The sequence below is a fragment of the Leptonotus elevatus genome, chromosome 7, assembly GCF_054856555.1.
Source record: "Leptonotus elevatus isolate MCC_2025b chromosome 7, RoL_Lele_1.0, whole genome shotgun sequence".
Taxonomy (NCBI): domain Eukaryota; kingdom Metazoa; phylum Chordata; class Actinopteri; order Syngnathiformes; family Syngnathidae; genus Leptonotus; species Leptonotus elevatus.
Window position 1 is genome coordinate 23,456,295 of NC_141245.1, and position 25,811 is coordinate 23,482,105.

Consider the following 25,811-nt stretch of genomic DNA (forward strand, 5'->3'; position numbering starts at 1 on the left):
ACCTGTGTAAATGTGGCGGCAACACGGACAGTTCTCGGGACTGTTTCAAGCTCGTGCTTAAAGAAAAAAAGAATCATTCAAGGTGCCACCGCTATTTAATTGGAAATGCCGATGATGTCCAAGTACTTCTGCGTCAGCCGGTGGCTCCTGCGCATCAGCTGGCTGACGACGGCGAAGAGTCCGCTCAGGTGGAAGCGCAGGAGGCTCTCCGGCTCCTGCTCCTGCTCCGGCAGCGCTCGGTCCACCAGGACGACCTTGGACACGTTGTCCTCGGGGTGCGCCGGGCCGCTCTCCACCGCGCTCCTCGCCGCCTTGAGCATCAGGTAGTCGCCGTACAAGTCCCGCGAAGGCTCCTCGTCGGCCGGGACGTCTCGCAGCAGGCTCGGCAGGAGGACCGTCCGCTCCATGCGACCGACCGCCGAGCTGTAGCCCCTCAAGGCCAGCAGCAGGCTGTTGCGGTGAAACTCGGCCGACTGCATTGCTTTCGCGGGCCAAATCGGCCGGACTGCTTTCTGAGCATGTGAATTTATACCGGCGCTGCGGTTATGTAAGCAAGGCACATCGTGCCACTCGACTGGCAACGCCCTCGGGTGCTATTCCGTGTTAATGCTTATCTCTTGTTTGAGTTGAGCAGCGTGTACTGTATGTTGACTGTAAAAACTTGGCTTGAAAAAAATAAATAGTTACATAATATAAGCAAAATGATTTGCCAACAGAACAGGAACATTTGACTTGTCAAAATGTCATAAGAAAACAGTAGCTACCCTCCAAAAAAAAAAAAGGCAAAAAGAGATTAAAATCAAGAAAATAAAATGTGTTTATTGATTTAAGATAAATTGTCTGCCAATATAATACGAAAATTTTGACTCCTCACTGAAAAACTATATACATGATTACAAATCATTGCCTGTCATTTTAACTTTGTAAAAGATTGAAACATGACTGGAAAAAAAGTTAGCTTTTTTAGGCCAACAAAATGTTCTTGCGCTAAAAACTACCCCCCCCCCAAAAAAAAAAGATTAAACGAAATTATCTGCCAATAGAATATGAATACGGCAATAATATATGAATGTTATATACTTGAGTCATTAGCAGATCTATAAATGTTCCTACACTGCATAAACTGGGCTTAAATGTTTGAAACAAGTGAAATGCTCGACAGAGAAAAAAACTTACAATATTTAACACTTTAAGATTATTAAGCAAAAAAAAAGAAAAGAAATCCTCTGCCTTATGATAAAAAATACATCTTGGCAGGCAAAGAACAAGCATATTCATCTTTCATGAATGATATTTCCTCTTGGTTCGATTAGTTTTGTCATTGTACCAGCAAGTGGATCATTAACGCCACCTCAGCTGTAAAAAGGCACCAAGTTTTTTTTTTTTTTTTTTAACTTCTAAAATCAGCTGAGCAAAGCCGTATTTGTCCTAAGGTCAAAGTAGCCTGTGTTTATTTAGTTATTAGATTGATTTTTCTTTTTTACTTTATCCTGAGGTTCCTGTTGTATTTTGTCCATTTATTTTCCAGTCTGACGGACTAAACAAAAAAAAAACACTCAGCAAACGTATGCAGTGTGAAGAGCGGTCTTATTATTAAGGCAACACTGTAGTGCAAACAGAAGACATTAAAAACACATCACAGATAGTCAGTGGCCACAACATTAGGTACACGACCTGCACCATCTAATACTATACAGTACTGTACAAGAAATACGATACATAGTTGACCAATGATGTCAACAATGTCGGCCATCTTGAGTCAGAATCAATTGTATTCTTTGCTTTAATCAAAAACAAACCCTAGGGTAGGTTTCAACTTCATATCAGGGAATGGGCTTGTGCTCTGATAAATAATAATAAAATTACATCTTGACACCCTTAAAAATCAATCGGGCTCACAAATGCGGATCTGAAAATGTAGAGTTTTTTTTTTTTTTTTAAATGAGACTTTAACTACTTTTGGCAATCATGTCTCAGACGGCGTTTAAAATCAATAAGGTTGGCAAGTGGAAATCCTCTCTACCAAATATGACTCAAAAGAAATACAGCAGAAAACTTGAAATCTGATTATAATTTTTTTGGACATGTGAAAACAACACATTTGCACAGATATTTTTTTCCCACTTTTGACTTCAACGACTCAACTACTCCAACCTGACATCTCAAAATCAATCGACTATGAATTACTTCCGCCACCCGTGCGAGTTAGAAAACGATCGGTCAATTATTGTGACTGGCGAAAATAAAATAACCCATTTTGACCTTTCACCTAAGTTACCTGGGCCTTGCTCAACCCAGATAGTCCTGGCAGCATTCTTGGGTCCATGTCACCATTATCTCATCTTCTCAAAGGAAATCTATCAAAATGGCGTCCTCCTGTGTGAAACGGGGGGCCCCTTCTCCACCGAAGGGCCGACGCACGCTTTTCAAGTGGGCAGCGTCCCGCCTGGCTCCTTATTTGGACTTCTTGCATTGTCCCATGATGATGATCTCCAGTACGTTGGTGAGGTCCATCATCTTGGTGAGCATCTCCATGATGTCGGCGTGCTCCCGAGCGCCGCTGATGAACTCCTCCAAGGTCAGCTCGCCTGCGCGGACCAATACAAGATGGCGTCCCAAAATGTCACGTGAATGCTGAGAGATGAGCAGCATTTTGTAGCGCGTGACGACTTTTCATACGAAATCGGTTTCGCTCCGTTCGTGCAAATGCTTATAGCTGAGCATCTATGCAAATTATTATTATTTTCTACAAAATAGTACTGGTAGAAAAGGCCCGTCTCTCAGCATTGGCTCGGTACTGAAAATGCCCGAGCGGAGGGAGGCGCGATCTCACCTTCCCCGTTGACGTCGATCCTTTCGTAAATGAGCGTGACGATCTCTTCGGGGGGGATTTCGTAGCTCCTCGTGATGTCTTGAATGGCCTGGTGGGAGACACGGATACTCAGAAGCATTGGCTCGGCCACGCGGCAACACTTTTGGGACACTGTTGATTTATTTTGGCAATGTCAACAAGTGAATGGGGTAGATGTCACGGACTTCCGGGTTTCACACGCCAGCGTCGTTTACGGCCACTGATGGCCGCGTTCCAACACTCGCACACCGACTCTTGCGCCCCCCCCCACTCTTGCGCCCCCCCCCCACTCTTGCGCCCCCCACTCCACTCTTGCCCCCCCCCCCCCCAACCGCGCGGTTCCGCCCATCGTGTCTCAACTCACTGAAATGCTTCGGACAACTGAAACAGACGCACTCGTCGACGGGAACGCGCAACCGAGGGGCACAAAGACGGAAGCGCAAGAACTGAGACGCGGCCCACAACGTCGCAAACAGGAAACGGAAACAAAGCTGCTGTGTGAAAACCAGAAAGTCGGAAGTCCCGCCTCCCCCGTACGGGGCATATACCCCATTTATTCTGGTCTAGACTGTAGTTTTGAAAGAATTTATATTGATAAAGATCTTGTTTTATTTTGGAAGAATGTTATTTTTGGTTTTGTTGAAAGAAATGAAAAAAAACCAAATACGTTTTTGGTTAATTTATTTATCATTTTGGCGAAATTCCACATACATAAATGCAAATTTATGGGAATTAAACTTTTTTGGGCTTTCATTCACAAAGTCAGGCTTTACATTTTGTCAATTATGAAGAAAAAAACGCAATGACTATTTCTGCTTGTGTTGAATAACATTCTTAGAATTTTATTTGAAATGTTTTAGTTATCCCCTTAGCGTTTTTGTTGAATGTTTATGTGTCAAAAGGTACTTGTTTGATGTTACTAATGTTTGATTGTGAATGAATTATTTATTTAATTTTTTTAAGTGTGAAAAAAAAAATTACACTGATCGCCAAATGAAAAAGTGCTGCATAGACATAACAAAAACAAAGCGGCGCCACCTTGTGGCAGACCACTTGCGTGCGGTTAAAAATAAGTCCTGGATTAAAACTTGTGTCGAGTTCATTCACTTAAGACCACTTACACTAAGCCTCGACACTTCTTGGAATGCCTCAGCCATGAAAAAAAATTAATAAAATAACATACCTTGAAGATGGTCTCCATTTCATCTTTGTCGATTTTCCCGTTTCCGTCCTGGTCGAAGAGCTTGAAGTACCACTTGAGCTTCTGGTTGACTTCTCCCTTCAGGAGCAGACTGATGGCGGCGATGTACTCCACAAAGTCGATGTAGCCGTCCTGCAGAAGGCCTGACATGTTAGCTCGGGTTATCCCCCCCCCCCCCCACACCTCCCCACCCCCCAAATACGTCTTCTCCGTCTCACCCCGTCCATGTCGAAGGTGAAGAAGACCTGGTCCACGTAGCTGCTGGCCTCCTCCGTCATGCCGTTCATCTCCAGCATGGTCTTGAGCTCGAAGAGCGTGATGAGGCCCGACGGCGACTCCTTCATGAACTTGGTGTACCAGTGGTGCATGTCCTCCTCCAGAATGTCGTCCAGGTTGGAGTTGTGGGCGCCCATGCCGGCGGAGGATGCGGCGGGAGACGAGAGCGCCGGCGGGAACCGAATGAGCGAGCGGACGTCAGCCGACTGGCTGGAAAGCGCTCAGCGCGCGCGCGCGCGAGGGTCAACTTAATCTTCTTGATCTTGGCAGGAGCCAAAAGCAGACATAACCCTTTAATGGGATAACGAGGACAAGGCTTCTTAGAAGTTCGGTGACACGGCACCGAGATGGTGGGGGTCACAGTTTTTGGAAGCCGGACATTCGTAAAACCCTGACCTCTTCTCCTCCAAAATGAGATTCCTCACATGTGATCCTTCTTTTTGGACTTAAGTTACTTGCAGGTTTGGAATTAAACTTCATCTCCATTGTAAGTCGATTTCAAATCACGACAAGAGGTGCTTATTTGCTTTTTGGGCTGCTGCTGAAGTGCCTTTGAGCAAGACATGCCCCCGCGTTAGGTAAAGTCATCTGTTTGAAAATCAGAGGTGGCAAATCCAGGTCCAGAAAGTAAAAACCCTGCCACAAGTTTGGCTTTAGCCTCAGGTGCTAGCTAGCTATTTCCCATGGTGGTCGTTTACATGCTAGGGAGCTAGCTGCTAGCACCCATGGTGCTCGTTTACCTGCTAGGGAGCTAACTAGCTAGCCCGCGCCCATGTTGCTCATTTACCGGCTAGGGAGCTAGCTAGCATTAATGGCTAAAATCAAACAGTGGCAGGGTTTTTAGTTTCTGGACCCGGATTTGCCACCTCTGTTCAAGCACGTTATTGAATTTAGCCATTGTGCTAGCATGTCCAGCTTCATGCTATTAAGTTAGCAACTGCTCTGTAAAAATTAATTTATGTTTTAATTGATAATTTCTTTAATCATAAAGCTCACATTTCCATTTGCTGTGCTACGCTTATCTTTCCATTTTGTCTTCTGTGGTAGAATGGCACAAAAATAAAAAGCCAAACACACTCAGCATATATTGGGCCTTTAATGGAAGCGTCAAAGACAACGTCAATTGATCTCGACAGCGATGAGGTAATTAGATGAACAAACACAAAATAGCGTCAGGATATTTGTTCACGACAATTTGGCACAAACGGGTTTAATCCGGTTAGTGGCGCCGACAAGTTGACGGCAAAGGAAAGGAGGTTTTGGGCGGGATCACAGTCAAGAGTGTCTCACATCAACCACTGACACCAACACTTTTTAAATTGCACAGTACAATAAATAAACATTGTTTAAAATAGTAACAGATCTCACAAAATGTTTGTTATTGGATGGGAATAACTCATAAATCCACATTTTGTTAGTATTTTTTTTAAAATAATATCAAAACTTTCAATGCAAAAGTTGCACGTTATTCATTGGACAGCCATATTTTGGGACTTTCTTTTTTCCCCCAAAAGAGTTGAAAAAAAAAAATCACACAAAATGTGGGCTTTACATTGTATTCACTGGACAGGAACGGAAATGCGCATTTTGTGATAGAAAAACAAAAATCACACAAAACGGGAGCTTAAGTGTTATTCATTGATTAAGAATTTATTATACCAGTTTAAAACAAAAATCACAAAATGTGGACTTCCATGTTATTCCCATCCATTATGTGAAATTCATATTTTTGTTAGATTTTTTTTTTTAATTATTCATTATTTAAAACAACTTGTAAAATGTGAACTTGGGACACTTTTGGGGTCATTGGACAGGAAACATTTTCCACATTACATGTAAGTTTTTTTTTCTTAATAAAACCTCGCACAAGTCCACATTTTGTGAGGTTTGTTAAAAAAAATTTTTTAATCTCAAGTGCACTTATATGTTCATCTTTGGACTGCAATGACAGAAATAGACAAAGAGTGCAGGAAACATGAGCGCCCTCTGTTGTTCAACCATAGAAAAACACCGGAAGGTTTACAAAAGGTCACCAATAATCCTCCATTTTACAACAAAAAGAGGGATTGTTATCAATTTCCTCAAGGCTGCCCTCTTGCAAACACTCACCAGTCGGTAAAAAAGCTCACGTAAAACAGACAATTTGTCTTTACAAAGACAATAATACTCTTTTTGTTTTATATTAGATTGATCCCACGTGTATGTCAAATTTGTTGAACAGGACATTTGTATGCGTTTATATTTTGTAATTAAACCATTTGAAGTATCTGTAGGAATAAACATCACGTTGTAAAGCGGTGAGGAGGCCAGTCTTGCCGTCATGAGATCTGGGTTTGAATCCCACAAACTTGCATGTGATGTGATTTGACGACCATGCGAGTTTGACGTGTTGCTCTATATTTGCCGCAAGTGATCATGTGACGTGCAGCGTGTGCTACTTGACATTTATATTCATCACAATACTGTGGTTCGTGTGACTTGTGTGGTTGCCCGCAACGTTGCAAACGACCCACCTGTGGATGGCGCCTCACGACATCTTGAGGGAAGCGGGGTCGATGTACAAGTTGGAGGAGGCGGCGCGGCTCTCCTGCTGGAAGAGGAACTGCCTGAGCACGTTGTACACCATCTCCCTGCTCAGCGTGAAGCTCCTCAGCCGCTCCTCGTGCTCCTCCGGCATGACGAACGTCAGCTGGTACTCGGCGATCACCGAGCCGTTGCTGGGGAAGGACGAGACGGAAAGCTCGACGTTGGCGGTTTGGTAGAAAGAAGCTAAAAATGGACACTTTTCTAAATAAAAAATAAATAATAATAAAAAATTTATATATATATATATATATATATATATATATATATTAAGAACATCATGAAATAGAATGTCAGAAAAATTATTTTAATAGCCTTTATTAGCTATTTTTGCAAACAATGTGCAATTGTCTTTGTGCTATCACCCTCATATGGAGGACCCAAAAATGCCAAAATTAAAAATGAATAAATGACTAAATAAATGTATAAGAGTGAAGAAAAAAAAATAATATAAATGGAAATAAAAACGATATATATACATCCCTAAATAAATAAATAAATAAAAGTAAAAATGCTCGTTTTACTAAAAGTAAAAAACGAAAATGAAAACATCAAAATAAATACAAACGTTAGGACCGCCCCCTCATTTGAATAACATTTAGACCTGACAGAGCGTCTGCAGCAAGAAATAAATAAATGTGAGAAGAGAGCTTTTTTATTTATCGATTGATATTTAATTCTATTTATATATTTATTTTGCATTTATGTCAACACACACACACACACATATATATATATTTCTTTTTTTTTTTTTACTTGGATTTATTTGTTAAGGGTTCTATATACTGTATTTGTTGTTTTTTATTTCAATTTATATTTATTTTTTGTAATTTTTTATTATATTTTTATATCCATTTTTACGTTCACTTTTAGTCATTTATTTATTTATAAAGTCATTTATTTTGAATGTTAATAATGTCAAGCACTTGTAACTTAAAAAAAAAAGAAGAAAAAACCTGGTATGTCAAAAAACTCATGAGTGGAAGTACGAAAAAGACGTCAGGCTTACCGGAGGGCATGAATTTCCGCTTTGGAGAAGTAGCGTCCAAGCGCGGGGGAAGATGCGTACACGTCAGACAGCTTTAAAAGGAGAGGAGGTCGTCAGGTTGGGACACGCCGACACAAACGAGTGCATTACGAGCATATTGGCAAGTTAGCATGATAGCGCTAAAGCTCCACAAGCTAATTTCAAGTGCTTGGGTTAAGGAAAATGAGAAATTCCTTTAAGAAAAAAAAACGACAAAAGAGTATAATTTCCATGGTGGTCTCACCTTGCCTTGCAGGTCACTGGCGATGGCTCGGCTCTGATTGGACGAAACGCTGAAGAAATTTTCATTGAAGGTGAGGCCGGGCAGCCTGAAGCTGCCGTTGAAGAGGCGAGGAACTCGGAACGACGAGCGGTCGAATTTCTCGTCGACGTCCTCGTGAACGGCTGCGCGGGGAAGACGCGCCAAACAGAAACTTATTGGTCATTGATCACCGAATGGCGAGTTCCATGTCCTGTTCTATGGTTAGCATCACGTGTTTGCTCTTTGCCATCTATGGCAACCTTCCTAAAATCGCTTCAATTAAAAAAAAAATGTATTCATGTTTTATGTATGGCATTAAATAATTGGTTAATCGATTTATACAAAATAACATACAAATATTAGTGAAATAGACGACTCTTCATATTAATTTCATATTTTAGTATTTGATCAAATAACTGGTTTATTTATTGTAAATGAAAACAAATCAGAAAATAATTTTACATATGCATTTAATGTTTTATTTACAATTTAATAATTGGTTGCATTTTATATCGTGAATATTAAAATTAAGATATATTTTCTCATAGGTTTTACATATTTAACATTTGGCACTATTATTTAAATAACTGATTAATTATTTAATAAATAAATATGTACATAACAAAAAATATAAAAATGTTTATTTTTAAAAATACAATAACTTTTTTAAACGATGATAAAGATACTTTATGATGATTATTTAATTCAGTTATTAATTGGTATTGTAAATAACTGAATATTAGTAAAAGAAACAATGTTACAATTACAGTAGTTAAGAAATACTACCATTTATGGCATTTTATAAAAATATGTAATAAAAAAAAAAACAGTTTGATTGATTTTAAATAACAAAATAATTATTACTTAATATCATCAAATAGTTGCTTAATTTGTTTACTGTAAATAAAATAAAATAAGTCAAATAAACAATTGCACATATCCATCTTTAAAAATGTGTATGAATAATTGGTTTGGATTGGTTGACCGGGCCCATCGGCCGCATTTCAAAGTTTTCCCCAACCCTGCTTCAGATGTTCACGCATCCCAAGTCTCACAAAATTTCCCAACCTCTCGCGTGAAGATGTTAAAAACGAAATTGAAGTTCTCATTTTGAGGCGTTACCTGCGCACACGGCCAGAGAGACGAGGACGACGGCGACGATGGCGGCGGCGAGGAAGACAATGAGCATCCACAGGCGCACTCTGCCGCACACTTCCTCGCACAGCTCTCGCTTCGCCTTGCGCACGGCGCTCTCCTGACAAAAGCACAAACACCTTTCACCAAGAACAGCGCACACCACCTCTAATTTCTCGTAGGAAAAGAAAACCTAACAGGTGAACAGAGATGGCAAATCCAGGTCCAGAAAGTGAAATCCCTGCCACAGTTTGGCCTTAGCCCTGATGCTAGCTAGCTAGCTCCCTAGCAAGTTAACGAGCACGATGGGAGATAGCTCCCTAGCAGGTAAAGGAGCACCATAGGAGCTAGCTAGGGAGCTAACGAGCTAGCACCTGGAAGTAAAAACCCTGCCACAGTTTGGGTTTAACCCCTGATGCTACCTAGCTAACTCCCTAGCAGGTAAACGAGCACCATGGGCGCTAGCTAGCTAGCACCTGAAAGTAAAAACCTTGCCACAGTTTGGCTTTAACCCCTGATGCTACCTAGATAGCTAGCTAGCTCCCTAGCAGGTAAACAAGCACCATAGGAGATAGCTATGGAGATAGCTAAATAGCTACACATGAAAGTAAAAACCTTGCCACAGTTTGGCTTTAACCCCTGATGCTACCTAGCAGGTAAACGAGCACCATGAGCGCTAGCTAGCTAGCACCTAGAAGTAAAAACCCTGCCACAGTTTGGGTTTAACCCCTGATGCTACATAGCTAGCTCCCTAGCAGGTAAACAAGCAACATGGGAGCTAGCTAGCTAGCACCTGAAAGTAAGAACCTTGCCACAGTTTGGGTTTAACCCCTGATGCTACCTAGCTAGCTAGCCCCTTAGCAGGTAAATAAGCACTATGGGAACTAGATAGCACCTGGGGCTAAAGCCAAACTGTGGCAGGGTTGTTACTTTCTGGGCTTGGATTTGCCACCTCTGCAGGTGAAGGAAACACTTTTTATATATATTTATATGTTTTACTTATTCTTCTAATTGTTTTGCCTGTATTTATCCAAGTAAGTAATGAGAACAGATTTTCTTTGGCAAAGCTGTAAGTCAGTCCCTTTACGAGGGACGGACGGACAAACATTCATATAATAATAAGAATGTGAATAAAAATCAAACCTGAGATGTCGAGAATACTTCAGTTGCCTCACATCCTGAAGCCATCGTGTCGCCGTTGTAACCGTTCTGAAACAAAACACACACACACACACGCGCGTATATGTATACATAAAAACACACATACACATCCTTTAAAAGCGCCGCCCCTTCCTTTGGAACGACAACGTCATTTTTGGTCAGCGCGGTGAATCATGTGTCCGACCAACACTTGCTGCACAGTACATGTGAAATTTCACACGACGCGGGGGGGGGGGGGGGGACGCTTCCTATATAACTGTGCATGATATGACCACTTCCTGTATGACAACTTGTTGTGTCTGGCTCACCTGAGCGCTCAGCAGCAAGCTTCCCTCGGCCGGGTCGCGGCATCTGTAGGCGTGATTGTCACCGTTGCCCGTGCTCACCTGCCAATCACACAAACTTGACTTAAAATACTAAAATAATAATAAATATGGTACTAAAAATACTTAATAACTGAAAATAAAAATAAAAATTTTCATAGTTGATGTCTTTTTACACTTCATATTTTTATTGCATATTGCATTGCATACATACGCTGATTCACAACAATCGGACATTTTGGCAGGTTTGTCAAAGTCATTTTGAACTTACTATAGCTATATCAATAAAAAATAAAATGAAAATTCCGATGTGTCTGCAAAAAATGTAGTTAGTTTTTTTCTGAGGCAATCATCCAGGTTATGATAATCTACAAAAGTTTAAACAAGGAAACTAGACTTGTGTTTTTTCTCTTGGTTTATGAAAAAAATATATTTTAAGTCTTATATTTTTGACAATAGAGCTATGATATAGATATGGAATATTACATGACCAAATACATTTTCCAGGTTAAATTTGAGATAATTAGACTAACTTCACACGTTTTCCATGAAAAAAAATAAACAATTTGAGATGCACAACAAGCACTTGAATTGACACAAAGTGGAACTGCGGTGTAAAATGTAACAAATGAGTCTCTAATTGGTTTATTTGTCCTGCCGTATATGAACATCACACCGGCCATTTGCAGCAAAAGCCACAACAATCGACCACTTAATGAGACGTTTGGTAATAAACTGCAATTAGCAGCAGCATCAAAATGATGACGTCGAATGCGCATTATGAGTTTGGAAGTGCGGCCAAGTGTTACTTTACAGTGTGTATGTACTTTTTGGAAAATAAACGATCAATTACTCACCAAATGGCCCACGGCGTCGCTCCCATTCGTTTTAAATGTTTGCAACTCAACTTCCATGTTGCCCAAAAAGCCCCCGAAAAAAAAAAAAAAACTCACGATTTCGAACCCGGAAATGTCCCGACTACTACGAAACCGAAGTTCGCGCGGGCGGCCGTAAACGTCTAAAGACGAAAGATGAAAGCACAATCGAAAAGTTGGTTCTCTGTTCGGACTGAAAATCTGCAAACGGGTTTCAAACCCGCGTGAGAAACACGACGTACGACTACCGCCGAACCACTGACCGTGAACCGACCATCTGACAGGTGAGAGAGTAGTGTGAGGGCGCAGGTTTCAGTCAACGCGTCACAGCGTACGTCACCACCTGAGCGCTCTGATTGGTCACCTTTCCGGAAGTGAAACGTACAAAGTGTGAAATGTCGGAGTTTTACCTTTAATTAGACCCCCCCCCCCCCCTAAATCAGTTTAACTTCTAGCTTGCTGTTTTCTGAGGCAATGATTTATAAAGAGCAAATAATTCTGTACCGTCAACTACTGCTGGAATGTAACGCGACTCATGTATTTTTAACTTTTGCCTTTATTTTAGGTTCAGCATACACTTGGAAGAACAGATTTTTATGTCACACGAAACAGTAAACTGTTTATTATTGTGCGTGGCTTTTAATGGCCCGTACCCGAGTCCAGTCTGATGTGTATTAAAATAAAAGACAAGCAGTAAACAACACACAGGAAAAACTATGCAAGAAAAGTATATACTACTGGTGGGTGTCTTAGTGATGCCGTAATTTTTGTTGAATTCTGCAAAAATATTTATTAAATATAACTCAAAAATATTTGTCTCAGCAAAACAAAATACATCTCTACAAATGGTAGCTTTCTTTCTGAAAATTAAGGCCACACTGAAAAGACAAAAAGAAAATGCACTACAAGATTAAGGTTGCAATTTTACAAAAATAAGATGTATATAGTTTCGAGCTTGAACTTGTAATATTACAAGAATTAAGTTGTACATATTTTTGAGAAAAATTACGTTTCTTAAATTCTACTTATAGTTGTGTATTTTAAAGGAAAAAATATATATTTTCAAGATTAAAGTCACAATATGACAAGAATAAAGTTGGAAATGCAGCTATATTCTTGAGATAAAAAGTAATCTATATTTTCAATATTAAAATTTTATATTTTAGGGATTGGAGTTGTAATATTGTGAGAGTAACAACATATTACATAACCTTGTTTTCCCAAAAAGTTGTATACTTTTGAGATTAAAGTTACTACAATAATCAAGCTGTAAATTACAAGAATAAAATCACGTGTTCAAGAAAAAAAGTGGCTGTACCTTTGCAAAAAAAGTTGTATATTTCCCATTAAAGTTGTAACAATATGAGAATAAAGTTGTATGACTAAGAAAATAAATGATATAGTTTCAAGAAAAAAAAGTTGGCCCCATCTATACATAAAAAGATGGATATTTTTTTTACATTAATGCTGTAATCTTAAAATAAGTGATTTTTTAAGATAAAAAGTTGATGAAAGTTGCATATTTTATGTATATTATCACTTTATTATCTTAATAGTTACTAATTTAGTATACAAGATTTTTTTTTATATGTAGGCTACATTTGGACAAAATCTAGAAAAATATGACTTTTTTTCTCATAAAATTACAACCTCATTCTCTTAGTGGGCCACTTTTTTTTGTATTTTCAGGGTGGTCCTAATATTCCTTGAGCCATCCATACTTTAGTGCTCCTGTATGGCTAAGAATAAACAGCAATGTGTCTTTTCCATGCGTATGCTTGAGGACAAGGTCTATAAATGGCCAGCAGAGGGCGACAGAGCAGACCAGTTGCCTTATCCGTCAAAGCAGTTAAATGAAAGAGTCCAAAATCTGTGCGTTTTTGTGAGGTCGCAATCATTGTCCACAAATCAATGGGGCGCGTTTGCATTTCCTCCATCCGTCTGCTGCTCCTCCCGAGTCTCCTTTTCTTCCTCTGCGGGGGTCTTTAGTTGCCCCCCTTGCACCTCCACACAGTTCCTGTCCTTCTCGCCACCATCGCCCTCGTCGTCTTTAAGAGTGACCCGGCCCGGGCACTGTAAAATGACGTCCCCGTTGGCTTCGCGCGAGTGCAGTTCACATGGTGACGGGATGCTGCCGAAGGGCGCCGCCTCCTCCCCCGCCGACCTTCTGTGTTGTCTCGTGGGCGGACGCCTCTTGAAGGACAGCCGGACTCGAGTCTGGAAGACGTGGGCGGGGAGAGGTTAACATGACTCAACTGCAGATGACGTGTCGGGCGGGTGTCGGCCCACTTGGGCGCGAAGCAAAAACTTGATTTCGGGGGACACATTTGTCTCTTGCGCGTGTGTGTGTGTGTGTGTGTGTGTGTGTGAGATCTTCACAAATTCTCCCACGCGGAGGGAACGTTAAAGACTAATAGGATGGAGGATAGCCTCCGGCGGCTAATCTGAGCTGCGCGACACCTGCTGAGCGAACACGCCATGGGCACCGCGTGACGTCACCGCTCGCTCTGTAAATAGCCTTGACGGGCGTGTCCGTGTCAAGGTGAGAGCAGAAAATACACGTCGTAGTACACGTGTGCACTCCAAATAGACGCGGGGGCCATTCATTAGTTACAAAATTGAACAGCAGGGGAGGCCATGTTTTTTGCTATCTGGGCCTTTATGGATTTACCGACTTAATCTACCACAAATTAAGATAAATAAATAAATAAAATAAATTATATTATATAATAATAATTTAAAAAATTTAAAATTAAAAACAAATATATATATATATATATATATATATATAAATAAAAATATGATTAGAAATTAGAAGGATCAAAAATTGCCATTAATTTCAGGCAATTTTAAGGAAAAATGCTAAGGTCTTTTATTCAAATTATCTGTATTTTTAAAAAAATTTAAACCGGTGACAATATGTTCTGGTGTCACCTTGTGGAAGCTGGGCAGCGAGGTCCCTTCAGGAGGACTGTCGAAGCTGATGGGGTCCTCCTGATCCTCCCCCTCCTCCTCCACGGACAGCTGGGCGGGCTGCAGGGTGGGGGCTAGCGGCGCGGCGGCGGCGGCAACGGCAGTGGGCGACGGCGAATCGGGTTGACGGTTCGCCTTGGGGCTCTGAGGGGACGGCAGCAAGGTGGTGGGCGACAATGCGAGGTTGGCCTATTGGGAAATGGCGGAGGAGACACTTGAGATTGTTATTGACAGTCAAATCTATATCTGCTAAGACGAAGAAATCAAAAGCCCGGATGCTACTGAAGTTCTTGAATTTCAATGAAGAGAAAAAAAAGTTATGATGTTTGGTCTTAGTGGCTGGCGATTTATAAACGGACGGAACTGTTGTGGCCAAAATAAATGTGAGACATATAGCAAAGTAAATTTCCAAGCTCGCAGCCCACCGGAAAACATCCGTCCTTACCTGCACCGGCGAGAAAAAGAAGAGGGAGAAGCGGCAGCCTTTTTGTCCCATGGCTGCCAGCGCGCGTGTGACAAGGCTGGCGATTTAAAGCCTGGCTAGTAGAAGCCCCGCAGGCCCCTGATCCCATTATTAGCTCGTTAATCTGAGCTCAACGGGGGACAAGTGCGCCTTGCAAACCCATCACCCGCAACCCCTCGCAAGCTTGACATAGTGTAGTGGCGGCGTTGACCAGCAGGGGGCAGCAGAGCAGTACCTGAAGTCTCTCGATGACCGGGGAGTTCTTCGTCCTGATTTGAACGGGACTCACGGAGATCTTTCCATTAGTGTTCGTCTGGTAAACAAAACACAATCAGTTATTGAAATTCCCACCACTTGAATCTAAAATCCCTTTGAGTGTTTTTTGTAACATATTAAAACATTACAGGATGACACATTTATAATTGTAATATGAAGGAAAACTGTTAAGGTTAAAAAGTAAATATTGCATTGAGAAGGATAAACAAAAAAAAAAACGTTATTACTGTGGAAGAAACAAACATTTAAAATGCTTAAAAAGCTTCATTGATTTGATCATAAAATGTTCTTGTTTATCACACCCACCAGTTTATCTGGGATCTCACCACCGTTTGTGATCGAGCGATCTGACATCGATTGTTTACGTCTCAATGCACCTTCGCAGGCAACAGCGGGAGAATTTCCTCACACAGTACAATGAGTCCTCGAGTTACGTCGTACGCGACCTCGACTTTACGGCGTCCGCGCCTCGTCCCGTAGTTATTTAAAGTTGTGTTGTTGTTGTTGCCTCCAGCAACGGACGTCCATCAGCCGGTCGGCTCGTTATCAGGCGCGTCATATTCCCGCGTTTATATTTGAATTAGCTCGCCCTGCCGTGAATGTCCATGTGAAAACACAAAATATTGGTTCTTCCGGGTCCGGTCAATATGTTGTTGTTTTTTTAAATGATGAATGAAATCCGGTGGAACTCCGTCGTAACTCGAGGACTCCCTGTAAATCACCATCACTGTCAAAATTATTTCTCCCCGTTTTCAGCCAATTCGGGGTACAACATTTTTATATTCATGTATTTTGCATCACACCATCAAATTTACATTTACAGGATTTTTATTGGTGTCAAATGTAACCCAAACATTATGTAAGAGTATGCTACTCAAGTTTTAAGGCAGCAGTTCACGAAAGCCTTCGAATAACTCACATTCGATTCTTGCCCATCCTCTTTCCGGATGGGAAACTTGAGCGAACACGGAGTTTTTCGTCGAAAGGGCGACTGCAAAAACAAGACAGCACGATGACAACACATTATGTGCAGCTAGTGAAACTCCTAAAACAAATATAGTTAACTTGTCTAACCTCATCATGCGCAGCGGGCATGGGTAGAATATGACCTTTGAACCTGCCAGCCAGCTCGGCCACTGATAGCTTGGCTGGAGAATCCTTGTTGGGCGACAACGCACACGAGACAAGAACAAACATTCAGTAACATACAAGAAAAAAAAATGAAAAAAAAAGAATACAAGTTGGATTTTTGTTCAATTGATTTGCTAATCAATTACTGTCTCTTTAAAACATATGGAAGGGAATCATTATTTCATGCTAAATGATGTCGCTATTGATGTTCTATTTTTTCGTCCAATCAGATCTCAGCCGTTTTCGTGTTGCCATGTCAGTCTCATCTGCCCAAGGCCTTCAGAATTAGTAGTGCCGGCCCACGTCACCAATCCGATTTCAAATTTCCCTCAAAGGGATCGATAACATCAGCATTCTTCAGGGGGTCTTCTTTTGTCCACAGGAAGTACCGCAAGACCCTCTTCCTCTCGCCATCTTCCTCCCAGCGCGCCACAGCTTGTTCAAGCAGCCGCCTCCAATTCTTAGGTGAGAGCGCTCGATCCTGCCGGCGCGCACACTTCCAGGCGTAACCCATGGCAACGTACACACAAAGTATTACCCAAGTTATACACACACACATTTGAATCCCAAGCTTTATTTTGCTGTTTTTTTTCCCCCCTTGCAGTCATGTTGTCAGCATGACCTCACCGCCTCCGCCCAAACGCATGACATAAGAGCGTCAGCCGCCGACGCCCTCAACCGTGGGCCAGAAAAACGCAGCGGGACCACCCACCCCCGCAAACTCTTTTAACACTTTCATGACCGCTAAACTCACTGTTGGGTCTTTTTTTTTTTTTTTTGTGTTAATTTTTTTGTCAAATCGAAGAGAAAATGGACCGAAAAGTTTGAACTCCTTCCTGGCCAATAAAGTCGGACTACTTCTTCTAAAAATGCTTTTGAGTATCGCCCACATAGCCTAGAAATGCTTTGAACGCTTTTACGGTTCATCCATTCATTGTTTTGCTTCAGCAGTCGTTGTTCACCAATTTTCGTAGTCAATTTTAGCATCCGCTGCTCTGATGAATTAATTAATAGAATATCAACTGTTGAAAATAAGAACAGCAACAGTCGTTACCCTCTAAGGGCCCTATTTTGGCCCCCACCTGCACGGTACACCACATGCGCCAAAACTTAGACCTAGTCGGAGAAAAAAAAAAAACTCGCAAATTTGCCACTTCAAAAAACTCAAAAACTTACGAGAAATAAACATAGCGTAGATATAGTCTCATGTGAGGATTCGTTGGTGGTTAATGGGACACTGTTTATAAAAGGATGGAGACGGATTCATTCTTAATTTAAACTTTACTCGTTATACAAAGCAGCTCGACAACCAACTAACCAATCAGAAGCTAGCATACTTTAGGTCAATTCAAGTGAATGACAGAGCAGCAGATTCGACACATCAACTAGCAACCTAACTTTATAAAGTCACAAATTTGCTACTTTGTACAGTCACAAACTTGCCACTTTATAAAAGTCGCAAATTTATGAGTTTCTTTCTTGCAAATTTGCCACTTTATAAACTCTCAAATTTACGAGTTTCTTTCTCTCAAATTTGCAACTTTGTACAGTCACAAACTTGCCACTATAAAAGTTGCAAATGTATGAGTTTTTTTCTCGCAAATTTGCCACTTTATAAAGTCGCAGATTTACGAGTTTTTTTCTTGCAAATTTGCCACTTTATAAACTCGCAAATTTTCCACTTTGTACAGTCACAAATTTTCCACTTTCTAAAAGTGGCAAATTCACAAAAAAAATTCTCGCAAATTTGGCACTTTATAAAGTCACAAATTTGCCAGTTTTACTCTCAGATTATTGCCCCCACCTTCTAAAAATCGATATATTTATACGTGGCTCTAATACGTTAACCTTGAAGGAAACACGATGAAAATAGAGCCTTATTTTTGCTTCAGAAAGTTGCTCCAATTTTTGGTCAACTTAAGAAAGAAAATGAGAGAGAAAATACCCTGCAAAACTTGAACTGAACTCTTTCCTGGCCAATATTGAATTGTTTGCTTGAGCAGTTGCTAGTTGGTCTAAAAATGTTTTATCAACTTATAGTCAAAATGAATATACAGTAGCTTTGAACATTTTCACAGCTGATACACTTTTTCTTTTTCGTTTGTGAAAGTTTCTGTCTGGTCCAATTTTTGTGGTAAGCTTTTTTTAATTTTTATTTTTATTTTTTTAATGAATGACAAATCGACTGAGAGGCAGCGACAGGCATGTGCTGAAAATGACACAACGAATGCTGACCAGCTACCAATCTGTTGAAATAATTCAAAATCAATGTTGTTGTTTATCTTTCTTGCTATTGATCTGATGAACAATCCTTCCTGAGCTGTGACGATGTCAGCTTGTTTGGAGGTGACCACAAACACGCGTGTTTGCCGACATACTTTTACACGCTATCTTTCTCAGCACACGCCTGATCCTCGCCATATTTAGCAATCGGCTGCATGTATGTGGAGCTGGAGTGGGAATTTACGCTCGACAGACTATTTCCGGGGGCAGGACAGGCCTGGGAAAAAGCCCCCGTAACAAAGCCTGGCAGTTTGGATGACCCCCCCCCCCCCCACCCCACCCCCAGTCTTGTGTGGCCCCCCTGGGACCGAGGGGGGTCTCTGGATGGGCTGGAGCACATCTGGAACATACTAAAAATCCATCCAAACGACAAAGCACGTCTATATAAGGAAACCTTGGGAAAAAGGTTGCAAGTTGGTTGCAATGTTGAGATTTGGCCAAAGATGGTCAATACGTCACAGCGACGCACATATTAGATGCTGGTGGCATAAAAAAAAACAAAAAAACATTGCAATTTAACGGTGTGGAATATCTGCTATTCTGCTTCCTATTCAGGCTCATTTGGGCAAATTCCCTGTAATTATTCATCCAACGAGATACGAAATTAACCATATGAAGTTAAACGTATCATATTAAATACAAGGCATTTTGAGCCCTCTATTTCATGAGTATCATATTTTTTTCTCCCCCCGTATATGATCTGACACATGCATTGCACGGATAATCCATTAGAGGGCAGTATCATTCGGCTGGTGGCTTTTCCAGCGTCCTTGCAAAATCCCCCCCAATTGAGAAAGTAGAGACACCTCACTAATTAAAAGTGGGAAATGTTTTTTTCAGATTTTTGATATGTCTCGATTATTATTATTATTATTATATTTTTGACAGTTATAAATGTACGAATTGAAAGCATTGTGACCGGATGTATCAAATATGACACAAATCAAAAGTCTTATGTGGAAGTTGATTTTTATTTGTTTGTTTGTTAGTTCAAAAGGACCAATAAAAACTTTATTTACAAAGAATCAAGATTTTCTCTCATATATTTCATGTTTCAGGCTTTAGAGGGTTAAGATACTAAATGTACCCAAAATGGCCGCTTTAAACCAAAATGGCCGACTACCTTTTCAATTTTAGGCATGGGTTCTGGAGATCTTTTTTTTTTTTTTTTTGTAGGTCCTGTTATGATGCCAGTGCCATCATTATTTTTGCAAGGCATGAAATGAAATAGCCTCTGATTGGTCGCAATTTTAAATAATTGACACAACAGGGGGAAAAAAGATTCTTATTTAGTTGCGGAACAGCAAAATCGCTTCGTGGCAAAAGAAGTCCTAAAAACGACGGCTTCCATACGGTGGTGACGCAGCCGGAATTTGATGACTTGAGGAATGTTCGATTCCATTCGGCACCGTCCGACATAAGACCTCACATGACCAAATAACACCGCTGACGCTGTCGACGTTTGACCGCTGCTTCTTGTCATATGCACCATTTTGGAACATGTTCAAAAACCACTATCCCTTTCTTTTCCAGTCGTACCCTCCAGTAAGCAAGTCACCATTTCGTCTGTTTTCTGCCCCGAGTCACTTTCCACGTGCAGCTCGCGGGAAATGTTTTCGATAAGCTTTTGCTCATCACAAGATGAGGACGAATCCCCGGCGGGAGGGCATTTTGTTCTAGCGACGTGCGCGTGAGGTTTTCCCGTACGACCCGACAGAAGAGCGCACAAAGCCGGCTATTGTCTCTGGTGGCGTTTTTTTTTCCGAGAATCTTTAGAGATCCCGTGGATATGGAAGCAGGGGACCAAAAAAATCGGAGGCAAATCGCAAATTGGTTTAAAAAAAGGAAAAGAAAGGTGCCTGGCTCAAGAGCGTGTAGTAGCCTTGTATGCTTCAAAGGGTCAAAAGGTCGACGTTTTTTTGGCGATCTTAAATTTGTCATCAGTCACAGATCTGATATTTAACAACATAAAAATGCTAATTTATTGTCATTTACAGTAACATCTGGAAAGTAATGGGTAGAATACGGGAATTGGTTTACAACCGAATCTGCCACAGTAGGCGAGCGTGGGGACGAATTGAAACCCTGTCTGTCCTTTCGTATCTGCTGGCATGATGACATTTGGTCAAAAAATGAAGAATGGCACATACTTTTAGTGATCAAATGTAAGAATACAAAAAAAAATGCGTTTTGAGCTAGCATCATGCTAACCATATAAACATCATGATGTAGCTTACACTAAAGCACTAAAACACGTGTGAACTGTTTTCAAAGTTGCCTCTAATTGTTCAAACACGGCCATCAAAAAATTGTAATCATAGAAATGTGACTTTGGGGGGCAAAAACCTCTCAAGCCGCGTGTCTCGCTTTTTTTTAGCGGATGAGCAAAATGGATGTCTCTTAAAAAGATATGTGGTCACATGACCAACTTCTTCTATGGTTTTCTAGATAACAGGGGTGGAACAAAATGACCCCACTCTCCCCTATATGCTATTTTACAGTAAATATTTTCACAAACACGCCAGGAGAAATGAAACTTGTGATTTTTTTGTCCTGACTGGCGTCCATTTTAAGAAACAAACAAATCAAACCCACAAAAAGCACCACTGACAAATGCGTCTCTCTGTTTTGCCTCTCCGGCTTTTTTTTGTAAAGCGCGTCTTCACTTTTCGAGCGCTGATTGCACGTTATTTGAAGCTCCAGCCTACCAAAAAAGGCAACAGCGAGCGGCCGGCCGGCACGTTTTGAGTCGGCGGCGGCTGCTTGAGGAAGCCGGCGATAAAATGCAGATAACGACATTTCCTCTTGCAGCAACAACAACCTGCAGATGAACTTTTTTCAAGCCGAGTCTGCGTGTCGTCACTGGACGTCCCTCGATAGCTGCCTCTTTGGGTCTCGCCTCCTCTCGGGCCTGCTTATCCACGGTTCCCACCCCCCCCCCCCCCGGCTATCTCTTAACACCACAGCGGGTTTTTACGCGGAAACTCGCAAAAGGCCTCAGGCTCTGACGCTTTGCTGATAGCAGGCTAAGAAAAAACACATTACGTGTTCATTTGGAGGTAAGTTTACACAGCGGCTGAGGGAAAACGGAGTCGCAGTTCACACGGACTTGCGGGGAAATTGAAAAAAAAAGAAAAGAGGCTGCAGTACGTATGCCACGCCTGTAGATGGCAGTGTCCGAAATATTTAAGTAATTCTGCACAATTATTCATGAACATCTCCCCTTTTTCACTCCATTTTATACTCTTTTCTGTAAGACCCTAATATGCCACAAGATGGTGGCAAGGCCCAGGCGAATAGGAAAGTAGGAATTGTTTAGCCTGAGTTGTTAACAGAAGTTATGGAGCGTATTCGTCACTGTTTTTGCAAAAATGGGAACAAATGTTTACAATGTGCTTATATGGCAAAAAAAAAAAAAAACACTTTAACTTGCAACATCCCTCCAAAAATATGTCTAATAGATTATTTGGTCTAAAAAAAAAATAATAAAAAAATAATACGAGGCCTCAGTTATTTGTTAGCTTTCCCTTTTTAAAAGACACTCAGCAGAGAGGAAAAAAATGCACAAATGTTGCAAAGTTGCTTTGTAACCTCTGCTGCTTCGCACCTCCCTAATAAACATTAGCCCTCGAACCTTTTTAAGGGGGGCGTCAATGAATAGCAGGTTTTCTCTAACGCGGCAAATGAACTGGTCGAATGCCCGAGCCGAGTCGTCAGACAGCAAAATGTTGCCACATCCTGCAAAGGCAACAGAGCGCAAAAAGCAGCCCCACAAAAAAAAATAAAAAATTAGAATTATGACATCATCATCAGACTTTTGGAAAAGCTTCAAACCGAGCCAGAATCCGACTTGAGCGCCGCACCGGCAGGACGCAGGATTCTCCTTCAGAACACTTTAGCAGCGGGGAAATAATGAGACTTTCCCGACCCTCCACCCTCCAGTCGCGTTGCTCGACTGTTGTCTGGCCCTCCCATTAGTAGGAAATAGAAAGTCGATGTGGTTTGCGAGACGCTTTTTTTTTTTTTTTTTTAGAGCAGTAGTTGGAGGAAAATGTGAGAACAAGGCTTGTCCAGCATCACTTGGAACAAACCTCACTCTAAGCCAGGAAATATGCAAATGAGCTACCTACGAGCTCGTATTGCAAACCAGCAAGTTGTTGTGTTTTCCTCTGAATGTAAATAAAAACATAAAATAATAATCGTACTTTCGTCGAGCAGTTTGCACCTCAGCCATACTTAACAGGACGGCCTGGGATAAGATCCATTTGTTTATGTTCAAGTCACTGAATTTGCACTTTCCTCAAAAGAAAACACGCCGTTGATGGTGCACTTTCTTAAAAAGAAGGCAAACTATTTATGTTACGCTTTCTTAAAACGATGACTATTGATGTTGCACGCTTGCACTATTCTGAAAAGAAAACAATCTGTTGATACTAGACTTTCCCAAAAAGAAGACAAACTATTCATGTTGCACTTACTTAAAACGAAAACAAAATATTTATGTTGCACTTTCCTAAAAGGAAGAAAAACTATCGATGTTGTGATTTTCTAAAAAGAAGGCAGACGGCAGTATTTATGTTTCAATTTCTATTATGCATCACTTCTTTAAAAAGAAGAAAAACTGTGTTGCACTTTGCTAAAGAGTAGACAAACTACTGACTTTGATCTTTCCTAAAAAATACAAAATATTTATGTTGCACCTTCCTAAAAAGAAGACAAAACCACAGATGTTGCAATTTCCTAAAAATAAAATAAACTATTGATGCCGCAACATCATCATAAAAAAAAAAAAAGCTAAACTAATCATGTAGCACAATCTTGAAAAGAAGAAAAATAAGTGTTGTACTTTCCTAGAGAGAAGACAAAGTACTTCATTCATAAAAATAAATAAGCTGATATATATTGTTTGATTGTACGCACTATTGTGTTCACGCAGGAAACCTTCCCTTTCATCTGTTACCGATGTGGCGTGTCTGTTTCCGATTACAGTGCTGGCATCCGCCCTGTAAACACAACATCTGATGCGACATCCGCCGCCAATCAAGAGCTCTTCGACGGCACCGGGACAATACGACTTTGCCGGGTCCCAAACAAGTCAAATGACTTCTCGTGACGCAACACTTACATAAGTAATGTGCTTTGAATTCTCCAGCAGTGTCAACATTATTCGCTCACTCCGAGAATCTGGTGTCACAATCAGATCCTGTTCTGGTTGGGTGGTGCCAGCCGGCCCCTCATGACACACACATGAAACACTCGGGAATAACTTTATACAAAAAAAAAGAAGGGGGAAAAAAAAAAAGGCTTGTTTTGCTGTTAAAAGGGAGGAGGCTGCTAAAAAAGCCGTCAGGGAAATACCACAGAATAGCCAAAAAACAAAAAGGGGAAAACAAGTCAAATGCTGTCCTACAGTTTAACACACCAAGTGCAGCCCCAGGAACAATATGTACTTGAAATGTACTTTACGTTAAATAAATACCTGGAGCAAGTACGATAGCATATGAGCTCATGTATTTATTTATTGAATCTTTCCAGGCTGTAGTGGCTGGCTCGTTATTTGACTGAGCGTTTACAGGCTAACATGGCTAGCTAGTTATTGTGTACAAGCAAAATTGGCTAGCTAGTTATTGTGTACAAGCAAAATTGGCTAGCTAGTTATTGTGTACAAGCAAAATTGGCTAGCTAGTTATTGTGAACAAGCAAAATTGGCTAGCTAGTTATTGTGAACAAGCAAAATTGGCTAGCTCGTTATTTGAGTGAAAGTATCAAAGTGGTAAGCTTGTTTTTGGACACCGTCTACAGGTTGATGAAGCTAGCTAGTCGTTTGACATCATGTTTTTTTCCCTTCCACACTTAATATAACAATAATATACGGCATCTTTAAAAAAAAATATATATATATATTGCTTAAGTGGCAAGTTAATAATTTGGAAAATAAATAAATAAATAAATAAATAAAGCATGAGCTTTGCACTGATTCTTCCTGCAGAGGAGCAACGTGACTAATTTACTCATTTAAAAAATTCGCAGTTTCAATCATTAAAAATATGATATTAATTTTTTTTTTTTATCTTATCTAATAAAAGACTAATAAACAAATACATGACAAGAACAAGTCATCTTTAACCTGCAAGGCTGAGAGCTAACATCTTAAAAAATAGCCGAGATGCTAATTAATTATGTTTACATGCTTTAGTTGAGGTTTCACTTTACACTTCACTAAAAATATTTTTGTTAATTTCTTGCATTGTATATTCGGGTGGAAAACACATGAAAGAAAATGACATTAACAAAAATGCTCCAGTACAGAAACGTCAACGTGAATTGTTATTACCTCCATCCTAGAGAATCTTCCTCACTTGATGGTCTTCTTTCTCTTCTTTCTGGTGACTTGTTTCGTGATTGCCGCAGTTTAAAAAATAAAATAAAAATAAAAGTGCATGTGGAAAGAAGAGTGGAGCTGTGTTTTTATATCTGGACATAAATGAGCCGCATGGACGAGGACGAGGAGGAGGAGGAGGAGGAGGAAGAAGGCGACTTTTACTCACGCTGTTTTTCTATGAACCATCAAGTCAGCCATCTTGAGTAATACTACTTTCTTGAAGGCTCTTTCAAAATAATAGAAACAAAAGCCACCACTTCCTTTTTAACTGAAGTCCCATCGGCATGTTTTTTTTCCTAAATATTTCTCGCTTTAGAGGGACACCTTCAAAAAAACATTTATTTATTAATCAATTTTATGTTACATTCAATTTGAAACCCACAGAGCTGCTTCTTACATCTATCTACAAATTACCGATATATTTCGTTACCATTTATAGTGAATGTAGCTGCAGTAATTTATGTTACATTACATTTCACGTTGGGGGATTAAAACGATGCTGATGATTTTTATTGTTTCATTTATTAGTTTGTATTTATTGTTATTTACCTTAGCCATAAAACGTTCGAGGTGATACACAGCAGGAAATGTCAACCCCCATAGGTCACAT

The 25,811-nt window shown here is 40.6% G+C and overlaps 4 protein-coding genes across 4 annotated transcripts; all 4 read right to left on the reverse strand.

Annotated features, from left to right (window-relative positions):
- Positions 1-76: 76 nt before the first annotated feature.
- On the reverse strand, positions 77-513 carry thrsp (thyroid hormone responsive). Its single transcript, XM_086080336.1, has one exon. The coding sequence runs from the start codon at positions 477-479 to the stop codon at positions 96-98; it is 384 nt and encodes a 127-aa protein (XP_085936462.1). The 5' UTR covers positions 480-513; the 3' UTR covers positions 77-95.
- Positions 514-1,568: 1,055 nt separating this feature from the next.
- guca1c (guanylate cyclase activator 1C) lies at positions 1,569-4,576 on the reverse strand. The gene is made up of 4 exons (XM_086080334.1): positions 4,271-4,576; positions 4,035-4,184; positions 2,834-2,921; positions 1,569-2,588 (listed from the first exon to the last, which is right to left on the reverse strand). Exons 1-4 carry the CDS (start codon positions 4,463-4,465, stop codon positions 2,455-2,457), a joined length of 567 nt encoding a protein of 188 aa, XP_085936460.1. The 5' UTR covers positions 4,466-4,576; the 3' UTR covers positions 1,569-2,454.
- Positions 4,577-5,405: 829 nt separating this feature from the next.
- c15h3orf52 (chromosome 15 C3orf52 homolog) lies at positions 5,406-12,016 on the reverse strand. The gene is made up of 7 exons (XM_086080333.1): positions 11,676-12,016; positions 10,804-10,881; positions 10,478-10,543; positions 9,323-9,455; positions 8,183-8,343; positions 7,921-7,991; positions 5,406-7,045 (listed from the first exon to the last, which is right to left on the reverse strand). The coding sequence occupies exons 1-7, from the start codon at positions 11,730-11,732 to the stop codon at positions 6,856-6,858; spliced, it is 756 nt and encodes a 251-aa protein (XP_085936459.1). The 5' UTR covers positions 11,733-12,016; the 3' UTR covers positions 5,406-6,855.
- Positions 12,017-12,257: 241 nt separating this feature from the next.
- On the reverse strand, positions 12,258-25,408 carry LOC147171623 (capZ-interacting protein). Its single transcript, XM_086079747.1, has 6 exons — positions 25,154-25,408; positions 16,480-16,563; positions 16,325-16,396; positions 15,365-15,442; positions 14,628-14,855; positions 12,258-13,910 (listed from the first exon to the last, which is right to left on the reverse strand). Exons 1-6 carry the CDS (start codon positions 25,157-25,159, stop codon positions 13,602-13,604), a joined length of 777 nt encoding a protein of 258 aa, XP_085935873.1. The 5' UTR covers positions 25,160-25,408; the 3' UTR covers positions 12,258-13,601.
- Positions 25,409-25,811: the final 403 nt, after the last annotated feature.

Bases quoted from the DNA above. Each gene is read 5' to 3' on its own strand.
- c15h3orf52 (XM_086080333.1), bottom strand. From the start codon at position 11,732: ATGGAAGTTGAGTTGCAAACATTTAAAACGAATGGGAGCGACGCCGTG. The intron at 10,882-11,675 runs GTGAGTAATTGA...TGTGATTGGCAG, and splicing joins GCGACGCCGTGGGCCATTTG to GTGAGCACGGGCAACGGTGA. The intron at 9,456-10,477 runs GTTTGATTTTTA...TGCTTTTGTCAG, and splicing joins AAGTATTCTCGACATCTCAG to GAGAGCGCCGTGCGCAAGGC.
- thrsp (XM_086080336.1), bottom strand. From the start codon at position 479: ATGCAGTCGGCCGAGTTTCACCGCAACAGCCTGCTGCTGGCCTTGAGG.
- guca1c (XM_086080334.1), bottom strand. From the start codon at position 4,465: ATGGGCGCCCACAACTCCAACCTGGACGACATTCTGGAGGAGGACATG. The intron at 4,185-4,270 runs GTGAGACGGAGA...GGCCTTCTGCAG, and splicing joins TCACCTTCGACATGGACGGG to GACGGCTACATCGACTTTGT. The intron at 2,922-4,034 runs GTATGTTATTTT...GTCTCCCACCAG, and splicing joins AAATGGAGACCATCTTCAAG to GCCATTCAAGACATCACGAG.
- LOC147171623 (XM_086079747.1), bottom strand. The intron at 16,397-16,479 runs GTTAGACAAGTT...TTGTTTTTGCAG, and splicing joins TGCCCGCTGCGCATGATGAG to TCGCCCTTTCGACGAAAAAC. The intron at 14,856-15,364 runs GTACTGCTCTGC...ATTTCCCAATAG, and splicing joins CGGTCATCGAGAGACTTCAG to GCCAACCTCGCATTGTCGCC.